A 13167-nucleotide genomic window follows, 5' to 3' on the forward strand; every position below is an offset into this window, starting at 1 on the left:
GGAGTGACATTTCACATTAACCACACCCCTGTCATTCATGCGTAATCCAAATATAATAGTGTCTGCTCGCCCTGGAGCATTGTGTGTCATGCTGCTACTCCCCAGCCGGAGCACTAACGTCTGCTACATCTGTATAACACCATGTATACTCCAAAAGAGTCATTCATTTTCTTTTTAAAATACACTGCATTAAAGTGCCATCAAAGAAAACCCGTTTTTAGATATATTGGCAACATGAAACATTAAACAATATGTGATTTTAGTGGGAACCAAAAGACTAATTTCCATGTTTTCTTTTCCTTTTATAGGAGCCGAAATCCCAGAGAGCAATAACAATGGAAAATTCCACGTTCCCGCATCCTTCCATGCTCAGAATGATTGGCTTTGGGGAAATGACAGCAGTAAAATATCTGTACAGTATCATAGCTTTGGTTGGCTATGTGATGATTATCCTTTCCAATGGTGCAGTGATCACTGTTGTAGCGTTACACAGAGGTTTGCAAGAGCCGATGTATATCTTCATTTGTGCGCTGTGTATAAATGGACTCTACGGCAGCACTGCATTCTTCCCCTGTCTAATTGCCAATCTACTTTCAGAAATCCAAACAGTTTCTTACATTGGCTGCTTGACTCAAGTGTTTTGCATTCATACTTATATGGTATGTGAACTAACCATATTAGCAGTTATGGCGTTTGATCGCTATGTATGTATCTGTAACCCTCTAAGATATAACAGCATTATGTCCTTAACCACAGTTTTCAAACTGGTTGCTGCAGCCTGGTTGTATGCTATTTTAGTATTTACCATACACTTTATATTGACAATTAGGCTTCCTCTGTGTGGCTCAGTCATAGAGAAGATCTACTGTGACAACTGGTCTATAGTAAAACTCTCCTGCATTAATACAGCAGTGAACAATATCTATGGCCTCTTCCTCACTGTAATACTGCTTGTGTTGATACCAGTGCTGATATTAGTCTCTTATATACAGATTCTGAGAGTGTGCATCAAAGCCTCAGAAGACACCAGAGCCAAAGCCTTGCAGACCTGCACTCCTCATCTGATAACTCTCATCATGTTTGCTATGGGTGCACTTTGTGAGATACTCCTCCAACGGTTTAAATCTACCATATTACCATATGAACTGAGGATAGTCATATCAGTGCAGTTCGTTGTGGTGCCACCACTACTGAATCCTCTTATCTATGGGCTGAAAATGAAGGAAATAAGAGTGAAGATAGCTCAGTTCCTGCATTCAAACCCATTACAGCACAGAGTATGAATACAAAAAATGTATGGGCACTCTGATTTTTAAAAGTGTATTCAGACCAACATGGCCAGAGTAGAACTACTAAATATATTTATATCTATGGATGCAGTAGACACTGGGCTGCTGGGTTGCCACTATGTCATATGCCCCCTCATGTATCATTTCTATCAAAAGTGTTCCTATATTTCACACCTCCTTCTAATGGCCCTGCTTCCTGTCTGCTCTGCAGGTAGCTATTGTTCAGTTGGCAGTGACATCTATATCTCAGGTACTACCTTTCAATTTAAACCCTGCCTCCTGCCTAATACTCGGAGCATATAATGGTACTTTAACAAACTACAGTATGTTGAAATCAATAAATATCCAGAATATTACAATATAATGCAACTCAATATAATATTCACAAATAATCAAGAAATGTAAAAATATGTCTATGGAGCCTATGCTGTAAGTATCCATAAGCCACTTATCGAGCACTTATCGGCCAAAATGCCTACCATGATTCTGTAAGCGTCGATAAGTGGACGATAAAAGACTGAATCGCCAACATTTTGAGTCTTCAAAAAAAAATCAGAGTGAGCGGTGATAAGCCACTTACCGGCAGGTTCTGAAACTCGTGCAATTCTAGTAGCCATGAATAGGTTATAGAGGCCTATCGTGGCTCTAGAATGGCGAGTTTCTCCCCATATCCTCATGCCAGAAAAAGTTGGCATGAAGGTGGTATAAGGATGAACCTTCTGAGAAGCTGTGAGACGGGACTTAGAAAAAAAAATGCTTTTTTTCTGCATTGGATTGATGCAGGGAGTCTTCAGAGCTGATATCCATTAACCCCAGCATGAATCCCATACAATATCCGCAACACCCCAATTCAATAAATAAAAGCACTAGCCAACCAATTAAATAATTAAAAGTACAAGCCAACCAATCAATTAAATAATTTTAAACACTAGCCAACAAAACAATTAATGAATTTAAAACCCTAAAACGGTACAGAGTAAAACATTATCCGTCAATGGGCAATGAAAAACATAGAAAGAAAAAAAGAAGAAACCTGAAAAAATACATTTACATACATTCAATATTTTTCTTACCTTTAGATGCATTGTACCTTCAAATCCCGAAATTTCTGCAAGCTCTCGTACTGCGACGTGATCAAAGTCAATCCAACGCCATCCACCTTAAAGATCGGAACAGGTAACAAAATTCTTCTATCACCGTCTTCAATTTGGACATACCTTGGGTTTGGATTGACAGATGAAGAAAGAAGATAGAAGATTACAGAAAATAAAGAAATAATGACAAAAGATGGTAGGTGATAGAAGATAAAAAAAAGAAGAATTTTGTTACCTGTTCCGGATCTTCAAGGTGGATGGCGTTGGATTTACCTTGATGATGTTGCGGTACGAGAGATTTCAGAATTACCGGGATTCAGAGGGTCAGAAAAATATTGAATGTATGTAAATTTATTTTAAATGTTTTTTTGATTGTATTTTTGTTTTATATTTTTTTTATTGCCCATTGACTGTCAATGTATTAATCTGTGCCCGTTTAGGGTACAGATAAATATAGTGACAGTAAATGCATGTTTTGGCAAAAGAGTTTTTTCTATTGATTGTTATTTTTTATATTTCTGTCTATTGTTTGGCTTAAATTTTTGTTATTTGGATGGCTTGTTTTTATTTGAGTTTCTGATTTGTTTATCGTTTTTTTAAATAATTTCTTTTGTTGGCTACTGGTTTTAATTAATGTGTTGCCTAGTTGTTTTATTAATTGATTGATTTGTTGGCTATGTTTTAAATGTATTATTTGTTATGTTGGATAGTGCTTAAAATTAATTAATTGATTGTTTCGTTAGTGCTTTTATTTATTGAAATGGGATGTTTAGGTGCTTGTGTATGTAACAGGTTTTCTACCAATGTCTGGGAGATTTCACTGTTACACTGTGTTGTTGTGCTGCTCACATGCTAGGCTCACAGGATACTGAGTTTCCGCCGTGTTAGTGGAAAGACAGGACAGGCTTTAGGAATATTCTAAGCTCTTCACTCAGTGCAGCACCTACATTCCCTGCAGGCCCCATTACCCACTACTTCTTCTGGTGGTGTATAGTCTCCGTTTGTGGTGGCAGAGGTTCCATCTAAAGGATCCTGGTCATTTGTCATTGCAGCATCTGGGATGCTGTTGGACTCGTCTGGTTCACTTGCCAACAATACTGCGGATGGTTTGAGTTCACTTTCCCCCACTTAAGGAATAGGTAGGAAGTAGTTCTGATGCCAGACCTTTAACCTTCTGTCTGCATCTCGAATGTGATATAAAGGGAGGCCCGGCAACTGCGATTCCACCTCGAAGGGAGCTTCTGACAAGCGGTCCTCTAACTTATGTTTCCCTGGTATCCCTAGATTCCGAAGGAAAACTGCGTCTCCGGGCCAAATTTCCTGATGGCGTACTTTATGGTCGTACCTCCACTTGTTATTCCTGTTCAATTTGGCGGTAGCCTTTCCCGACAACTGATACGCTCTATGGAGGCTATCCTGGAGCCGTTTCACATACTTGTAGTGCGTCATGTTCGGTACTCCGTCAGTGGATACTCGGAGATGAATTTCCATAGGCAGTCACGCCTCTCTGCAGAACATCATGAAATATGGTGTGTACCCTGTGTATTCATGCCTGGTACAATTGTAAGCATGTACCAATGGCTCGACATGCTTGCTCCATTCGGCCTTTTCGGAGCCCTTCAGAGTGCCTAGCATATCCAATAGTGTTTGGTTGTACCTTTCCGGTAGGGCATCTCCTTCAGGGTGATAGAGAGCTGTGTGAGGCTTCTCGATGTTGAGCAGGTTTAGAAGCTCTTTAATTACAGTAGCTTGCTCTCAAAGTCAATCCCTTGATCAGAGTGCATCTAATTAGGTAACCCATAGTGGACTTTGGCTACTGTGAGAGCTTTACAGTCCTTGGTAGGGAACGCTTGGGCGTATCGGGTGCAGATCGATTACTACCAGGACGTTGCTGATACCCTGATAGGACGTTCTGTCTCAATGCAGAGGAAATCCATGCAGACTAGGTCCATGGGACCAGAGCTCTTTAAGTGACCCATTGGGGCTGCGTGCATAGGCAGTGTTTTTCTCTGTATGCACTGTAGACATCTCCAGCAATGGCACTCCCGCATTTTGGGCAAGAAGAACCTATCTCTTACTAGTTCAAATATTTTGTCCACTCCCAGGTGTCCGTGATCATCAAGCAGATATCGTAGGACAGCGGTGCGCAAACTGTGGGGCGCGACCCCCAGGGGGGGCGCGACACTGCCGACGGGGGGCGCGGGGTTTACAGAGGCCCCGCGCGCTTCCCGAAGGGACTTAAATTAAGTGCCGGGGGAGCTGCAGGGCCTCTGTAAACCTAACTTACCATGGCTCCGGCGGCTTCCTCCCTGTGTCGCCATGGCAACGCGGCGTCAAAATGACGCTGCGAGGTCATGTGACGTCACGTTGCTATGGCAACGTGACGTCATTACGCCGGAGCGCGGGTAAGTTGGGGTTGGGAGGGGGGCGCGGGAGTGAGGGGACAGCCGGCAGGGGGGCGCAGGGAAAAAAGTTTGCGCCCCCCTGTCGTAGGACATCGTATTGCATTTTACTGGGCAGGAAGAGTTGTTTCCTCTCAGGATGGTTGTGATAAAGGACAACTCGGTAGAGAAGGCCACGGTCTATGCAGAACTTTTCCCATTCCATCATGATGAGGGCAACCATGCCGGTGGGAGCACGCTTCACTAAGGAACGGTTGTTTTCTTGGATGGATCGACGTATGGCTCTGGCCACAAGGTCTTGCCTTCGGGGTTTCAATATGCTGCTGGAAGTGCCTTTGACTGATAAACCTATGTGTCCTCCACTCTGAGTTGGGGAGAAAGCGATCTTATCCTCCACTATTGCTGCGGTTGAGCACATTGCCCGAATCTCAGGCTCGGTGATTTCTTCCCACGGCCATCGTCTGGTGTTACACTCATTCCAGGCCTTCTGGACAGAGCATCGGCTCAATTGTTCAAGGGCCCCGGCTTGTATTTTAGGGTAAACTGATAATTTGATAGGGCAGCCAACCACCTGTGGCCGGTGGCATCCAATTTGGCAGAGGTCAGGATGTAGGTCAACGGATTGTTGTCGGTCTGTACCTCGAAAGAGACACCGTACAGATAATCGTGTAGCTTATCGACTGCCATCCACTTGAGTGCTAGAAATTCCAGTTTGTGAACTGGATAGTTTTGTTCACTCGGCGTCAAACTGTGACTTACATACACTACTAGGCAGAGGCCAGCTGGGTATGTTTGATGTAACATGGCTCCCAGACCATTGAAACTGGCATCCACATGCAGGATGTACTGCTGCTCCGGATCGATATAGACCAGGACAGGTGCTTACGTAAGGCTTTTCTTGAGCCCTGTGATGCCTTCTCACAGACAGATATCCATTTGTCCCCAAACGGTGTTCACGGGGATGAGGCTTTTTGCCTTGGCTCCTCTGGGTAGAACTTCAACAGATTGTTGAGTACTTTGGCCTTGCTGGAGTACCCATCCACGAATCTTCGGTAGTACCCGCAAAACCCCAGAAAGGATCGTAGTTCCATCACATTATCTGGTCTGGGCCAGTTCAACCTTAGCGGGGTCGGTAGCCACTCCTTCTGTGGACACTATGTGGTCCACACAAGTGACCGAACAGCGGCAGAAGCGACATTTGTCCAAGGACAACTTCAGGCCTTCTTTTCCCAACCGATCCAGGACCTTCAGAAGGCATTCTTCGTGCTCTTCTAACGTTCTTCCGAACACTATGATATCTTCCAGATAGACTAGACAGTCCCGGGGGTTCATATCACCAATGGTCTTTTCCATTAACCTCTGGAAGGTTGCAGGTTCATCACAAATGCCTTTGGGCATCCGGGTGAACTGGTACAACCCAAAGGGACAGACAAACGCTATCTTCTCCTCGTCTTCAGGGCTCATGGGCACCTGGTGTTATCCAGAACCAAGCTCCAGCATGCTGAACCACTGACTGCCTGATAAGGCGGTGAGGATCTCTTAGATCAATGGTAGGGTATACTGGTCTGGGATCGTGCAGTGGTTCAGGGTGCGGTAGTCCATGCATAGGCAAACAGATCCGTTCTTCTTCTGCACTACCACAATAGGAGAGGCATAGAGGCTATGGGACTCCGTTATGTTTGTATGTATTTATGTATGTCTTTATTTATATAGTGCCACTAGTGTGCATAGCGCTTCACAGTAGTAATACACGTGACAATCATATAATACAAATAATACAAATAACAGATCATGGGAATAAGTGCTTCAGACATAAAAGTTAAATTTCTGAAGAGGAGTCCCTGCTCCGAAGAGCTTACAATCTAATTGGTAGGTAGGAAGAACATACAGACAAAGTAGGAGGGAATTCTTGTAAGTGCGTCTGCAGGGAGCCAATCCTTATGTATCATGTGTCTCGTATTATCCACGGTGCTACTCATATGACGTACATCATATCTCTACTCACCAATGATGCCCTGGCCTGGGAACGAAGATTTGATCTTACTCAGTATATCGGACAATTTGCCCGGGAATTCCACACAGTCTTTGATAAGCCTGGTCGCAAGGTAACTGCCTCGCTTTTTCACATTTCTCATGGAAGTCGATCCGTGGCCAGATACACTTTAGAGTTCCGGACTATTGCCGCCGAGGCCGGATGGAATAATGAGGCGTTAGCAGTCGCCTTCTGGCAATGCCTTACAGAGATTTTAAAGGATGAACTTGCTGCACATGAATGTCCCACAGATCTCAAGTAGCTCTTCGCCATATGTATTCGCGTGAGTCAACGTTTGCAAGAGAGGATAACTGAAAGTTCTCATCATCCACAGCTTACTCCGAGGGCCCCTTCTTCACATGCCGGTACAGCTGAACCTCTTGCACAAGATATTCTAGAGCCTATGCAACTTGGGAGTAACAAGTTGTCTTGCAGAGTGAAACAGCATTGACGCAACACTGGTCTCTGTCTGTACTGTGGCAAATGCAGACTTGAGGTACTCTTTTGGGCCCATAAGTCAGGAAAATGCCAACTCCCATTGACGTCCAGGGGAATCACATTGGAAACACTTTCTACATCCCTTTTCATATCAAAACTGCTGCTAACCATGATCTTGTTTCCTGTTACGCTTTCCGGCGAGGGCTTCCACACTTCTGCGATGGCATTTCTGGATAACGGGTCAGGAGGCAATTTTTTTGATCAAGGCTTCACATGAAATGCCCAGTGGGGTTGGAAGCCATAGATGGTCGACCTCTGCAACCAGCATATATCTCTTTACAGTATGTACTGTATATGGAGAAATTAATTCCCTTGTGGTGCTACAGGAAATTATTGAAAGTCCAATTGTATTAAAAAAATATCATCAGAATCCCTAAATAGGATGAAGTCCTTTCACAGGCTGTATTATCAGATCAGATAAAGAACTATTAGAATAGAAACCAATAGGAGTCTCACAATAATGTGAGGCAACCCATGAAGTCAAATAACAACCAGCAGCTCTAGTCAAAACCATGTAGATTCAATAGGCAGTGAGCCAACCACAGAAAAATATTCAATTTACTCACGGACAGCTTTCATGATTGGAACCATAAATCTCATCCTGCGTGCATCCCGTCAATGAAATCCAAAGCAGTAGGTAGAGAAAAACATGGAGCACTGCAGTTGAAGAACTGGAGGCAGGTTCAATTATAAAAAATAAAAAGCTTTATTTGCAAAAAATGCTCATGAGAGAGCTAAAAAGCAGTCTGACGCATTTCTCTTTGAACTGGCGCTTTATCAAATAGCTTTATATCTCTTTACAGACCATTCTCTTTTGTTTTCGTACAGATGAGGACTACACGGAAGAGATCCAGCTGGATGCCATCCACATGGGTGGATGTGATTCTTGGCCTCCATGGCTTCAACTTCACAATCCACGCATCGATTGGTCTGATAAGGAGCCGGTCCTGTGGAGCTCCTTTTGTTCCAAGAACTGTGCTGTGCCCATCAAAAGTATTTGTGGGGTTACTGCTCCCAAAGAAGAGAAGGTAAATTTGCCAGAGTTCTACGCCGAATTTTGCAACGTTTTTAATAAAGCCAGATCTGAGGTCTTACCACCGCATCGTTCTTTTGATTATTCTCTTGACCTGCTTCCCGGCTATGTACCTCCCAGGGGAACTTCTTACCCACTTTTCCTTCCTGAGACTAAAGCTATGCATGAGTATATCATTGAAAATGTTCAAAGGGGCTTTATTCAAAAATCTTCTTCTCCAGCCAGCGCAGGCTTCTTCTTTGTGAAGATAAAGTACGGGTTGCTACGACCATGTATTGATTACAGAGGTCTTAACAAGATCACCATCAAAAACCATTATCCCTTACCACTGCTTTTGGAACTTTTCGATCGCCTCCAGGGTGCCAACATCTTCACTAAATTGTACCTCCGTGGGGCGTACAATTTGGTAAGGATCCGTCAAGGTGATGAATGGGAAACGGCTTTCAATACCCTTGACGGCCACTATAAATTTCTCGTCATGCCCTTCGGTCTCTGTAATGCCCCTGCCATCTTCCAAGACTTTGTTAATGAAATCTTCAGAGATCTGCTCAATCAATTTGTCATCATCTATCTGGATGATATTATGATATTTTCTAAATCCTCACAGGAGCATGTCAACCATGTCAAACAGGTTCTTCTATGCCTACTGAAAAACCATTTCCACCAAACTTCCACTGCGTTCCTAGGATACATCATTTCCAACACAGGTCTCATCATGGATCCCGCTAAGGTAAAGGTGATTCTCGTCCCACTACCCTCAAAGCCGTGCAGCACTTTCTGGGGTTTGCGAACAACTACCGCAGGTTCATTCAAAATGTCTCCTCTGCGGTTGCTCCCATCACAGCTTTAACTAAGAAAGTTGCCGATCGCGCTTCATGGTCGCCGGCTGCTACCCAAGCTTTCGATCACTTGAAAAGCGCCTTCAGTTCTGTACCTATCCTCATACATCCAGACCCCAAGCTACCGTTCACCTAGGAGGTAGATGTGTCAGACGTCTGGGCCAGTGCTATTATCTCCCAGAGAAGGAAACCTCAAGGCAGACTCCACCCCTGTGCCTTTTCTTTGAAAATGTTCTTCAGCTGAACAACATTATGACGTGGGTAACAGGGAACCCCTAGCAATCAAGTTAGCCCTGGAGGAATGGAGACATCTGTTGGAAGTCACAGATAACCCCATCACTATTATCACTGACTATAAAAATTTGCTCTATATCGAGGGCGCTCGACGCATAGGGGCTCCTCAAAGCCCAGTGGTTGCTTTTCATTTCTCGTTTCAATTTTATTATCTCTTTTCTTCCGGGTTGTAAAAATATCAAAGCCGATGCACTTTCCCGTCAGTTCCTGGTAGATGACAAGACTGAGGATCAGCAGGAACCTATTCTTCCCTCCAAATATATTCTCTCCGCCAACTCTTTTGATGCCTTGAGAGACATTTTACAAGAGCAGTCTCACATTCCTGAGTGTCTCATAGTTGCTGATGGGCAATTATTTACCTCACTACCTCATCAGAAGAAGGTCCTTGAATGGGGCCACTCCTTGAAGTCTTCTGGACATCCAGGTACTAGATGGACCACCGACCTTGTGGAACGGACCTTTTGGTGGCCCGGAATGCAAAAGGACATCAAAGAATTCATTGCTGCGTGCGCGATATGTGATCGGTATAATACTCCCCAGGATAAACTACCAGGGCTCCTTTGACCGCTTCCCAACCCAAACCGTCCATGGACACACTTGTCCATGGATTCATTGTCGAACTGCCGGTATCTAAAGAGATGAACATCTTAGTTGTTGTAGACCTCTTTTCCATGTAGTCTCACTTTATTAAATTAAAATGTTTACGGCCAACAAGTGTACGAGGTCCAGTCTATCTTGGACTCCATTATTTCAAAGGGATTGGTCCAGTATCTTGTGCACTGGAAGGGTTTCGGACACATGGAACGATCATGGGTTCCCCCTACGATCCGCTACTCTCCAACACAGACCTCGGCAAGTATTACTGACCATCCTAACCTCTCCTACCCGACTCGGCTACCTCGACCAATCTACACTCCAGGCGCGCCCACGCGACTGTGGGTTGGTGCAATATCAAATCCCCACCTCAGCCTCATGGTAACACCGTGTTTGTGGTTAGCACTCCATTACACTGTGGTTATAGAATGATTCAGAATAGTTTTTAGTTTTTTTAGCAATGCATTAGTAACCGCTAAGGTAATTAAGGGATTTATCCTTCTATGCCACACCTGGGAGGCCAAATCACCCACCCGAGGCAACTACCCCCATCACCCACTACCACCTACCTCCAAAATAAGCACACCCCTATAGTAATGGACAATAGCCCTAATAGCTAAATGTGGTGTGGCAGGACGCCCTCGCGGCAGGGTCAGTAAGACGCTAGACACGATATGAAACTGTAAACTGTAGTGGTTTATTAGCCACCAAACAGCAACCAAAGCATTGGGGCTACTACCCCTTTAAGAAAACCTTCTTATCTGTCAGTCTTTGTCTTTATCCTGGGTGTGATTTCCAGTTGGACCCTGCAGGCCTGCTCCTTCAGTCCTAGGGTCCAGTACAGTCAGATTCTCCCCGGCTGGGAGAGCTTTCACTTCCCCCTCTCTGTATATATAATCCATACTTATGAACAGAAATAGACCAAAAAAGAAAGAAAAATTGGAGGTAAAAAAATTGACAAAATAGATCAAACAAACATCAAAAATAGTCAATCTATAAAGGGGAGCGACTAACATGTTGTGTGTAGTGTGATCCATTTGCAGGGCATCAGTCAAAACTAGCAAAAGCCAATGATTTCTCCCTCCAGCTACCGAGGCTGGTAAGGGTCATACACATCTTAGAATTACAGGTGTATTGAGTTAACTTCATCACTGCATCTGCGTGATCATGGTTGTCCTGGAAATCACAACGAAAGAGGTCAACTTATTTGTTGGGGACGCACCATTTTGATATATTGTATGTTTGTGGTTTGTGTTTTGTTTTTTCTTTTTTCTCTATTATGTAGGGTCAGTATGAGTCCACATTGTATGTATGTATGTTCAGTATGTATGTATGTATATCTTTATTTATATAGCACCATTTATGTACATAGCGCTTCACAGCAGTAATACACGTGACATAATTGTCATGGGAAACCAGGTATTTACACCTTTTTACCAGGATCACATATTGAGTAAATCAGGTAAATTAAATGAATTATACATTTGTTCACCGGAAAAGGCAGACTCACAATGTTACACAAAGTACATAAGAAAATACACACTTACTAGGGGTCTGGGGATGAAAACTAAATTTTCCTATGTGCAGGGACTTCTAAATCCTAAGCTTAACCAGACAGGGACCTAGCCTGAAATATCCTGGAACTGAAATCAGCCTGCAATTCCAGACACCACCGCTCCCCTCTCTCCAGAGGATTTGAATTTACTTGCTGGACTGGGTGCTTATAATCTACAAATCTGAATGGCTCAGGGGTTTATAAAATTTCTGAGTTTCATTTACAAAACCCTGCAGCCAATCCGGGCATGGGAGTTTCCTAGCCAGCCAGAGTGATGCTGGTATTCTGAAGCCGGGAAAGTGGGGGGGGGGGGGGGAGGGTGTGAATCTTCCAAGGGCACGTGCAAGGTTGCCACCTCAGCAACTTGCTATACAGAAACCACATGCTGGGTTGGGCTCCTCCAAGTCTGGTTGGGGCAAATGGAAATTCAGAGAACTTCCATTCATCCCAGGATGTGGGTACTTGCTCTTCCCTCCTGCTCAAATGGTGTTGACAACTCCGACATACTTTGTGGCTTTCATCTCCGATGTCCTGTCTGAGCTATTGGCACCCAATGGCCGTCAGAACATTGGTTCTGAAAGTCCCAGCTCATTTACTGTGCACAAAGCATACATTATATGTAGTTAACACACTTTGTTAATAAAATATACACTTTAAGACCATAAGTTTTTCTGGTATGGGAAATAGAATAAAAAGCTGCACTTTATTTTTCACTAGCTATATTCCCCCAGACACTATTGCATAGACTTAGTATGGATTCTAAGAATCCCCTCACAACCTTATATGAATGGTTGGAGCACCTCAGAACCCCTATACCGGTAGTGGGTGACCTGGGCATTTACTGTGTATCCCCATTAACTTAGGGACCACTTGATTGTTTCAGGTACATCTCACATCCCTATGCCCCTTTAAACATTCTTGTCTGTGCTGAAGCAGGGAATCCACAGTGGTGAGTCGCCAAAGCATTTTCAAGGGGAGGTATTGCCGGGACAATTTGCCTACATGTATCCTGGAATCACTCATGCTTCCCGGGCACATTTTTGGGGTAACCAGCAACTCTGGACCCCGGCAACATAGTTTCAGGGTCTTCTAGACATCCTGCTCCCAGCCATAGTTTCTTTCTCTGTCCACCGGAGATGCTGATGGTTTCTGTCTGCTCTGGGGTTACTCTGTATGTCTGTCTGTCTTGTTGCTCCTGTCTTTTGTCCTTATAGTTCCTTTTTCCTGTTCCTCCCTGTCACGGTAGCTAATGACAAGATATAATGAACACCAAATATCTGGGTTGAACTGAACGAGGCTTAGATATAATAAAATATAATTTATTCCTTAAATAAGGTGAACACATCAATATAGTACAATTAACAGACAAGAAGGTAACACTTACTTAGGGTTGTGGAATGGAGAAGTATCCTCTTGCAATTCTCCATCAATCCAGTGACATTCCAGGTGGAATCAGAAGCACACAACTCCAGCAATCCAGCACAACTAAAAACTGTAGAGTTGACACAGTTTATATACCTGTGCAACCCTATTCTTA

The 13167-nt window shown here is 43.8% G+C and overlaps 1 protein-coding gene across 1 annotated transcript; it reads left to right on the forward strand.

Annotated features, from left to right (window-relative positions):
- The first annotated feature begins 335 nt into the window (after positions 1-335).
- On the forward strand, positions 336-1283 carry LOC142490822 (olfactory receptor 52D1-like). Its single transcript, XM_075593244.1, has one exon. The coding sequence runs from the start codon at positions 336-338 to the stop codon at positions 1281-1283; it is 948 nt and encodes a 315-aa protein (XP_075449359.1).
- Positions 1284-13167: the final 11884 nt, after the last annotated feature.

The sequence above is a fragment of the Ascaphus truei genome, chromosome 3 (genome assembly GCF_040206685.1).
Source record: "Ascaphus truei isolate aAscTru1 chromosome 3, aAscTru1.hap1, whole genome shotgun sequence".
Lineage (NCBI taxonomy): Eukaryota > Metazoa > Chordata > Amphibia > Anura > Ascaphidae > Ascaphus > Ascaphus truei.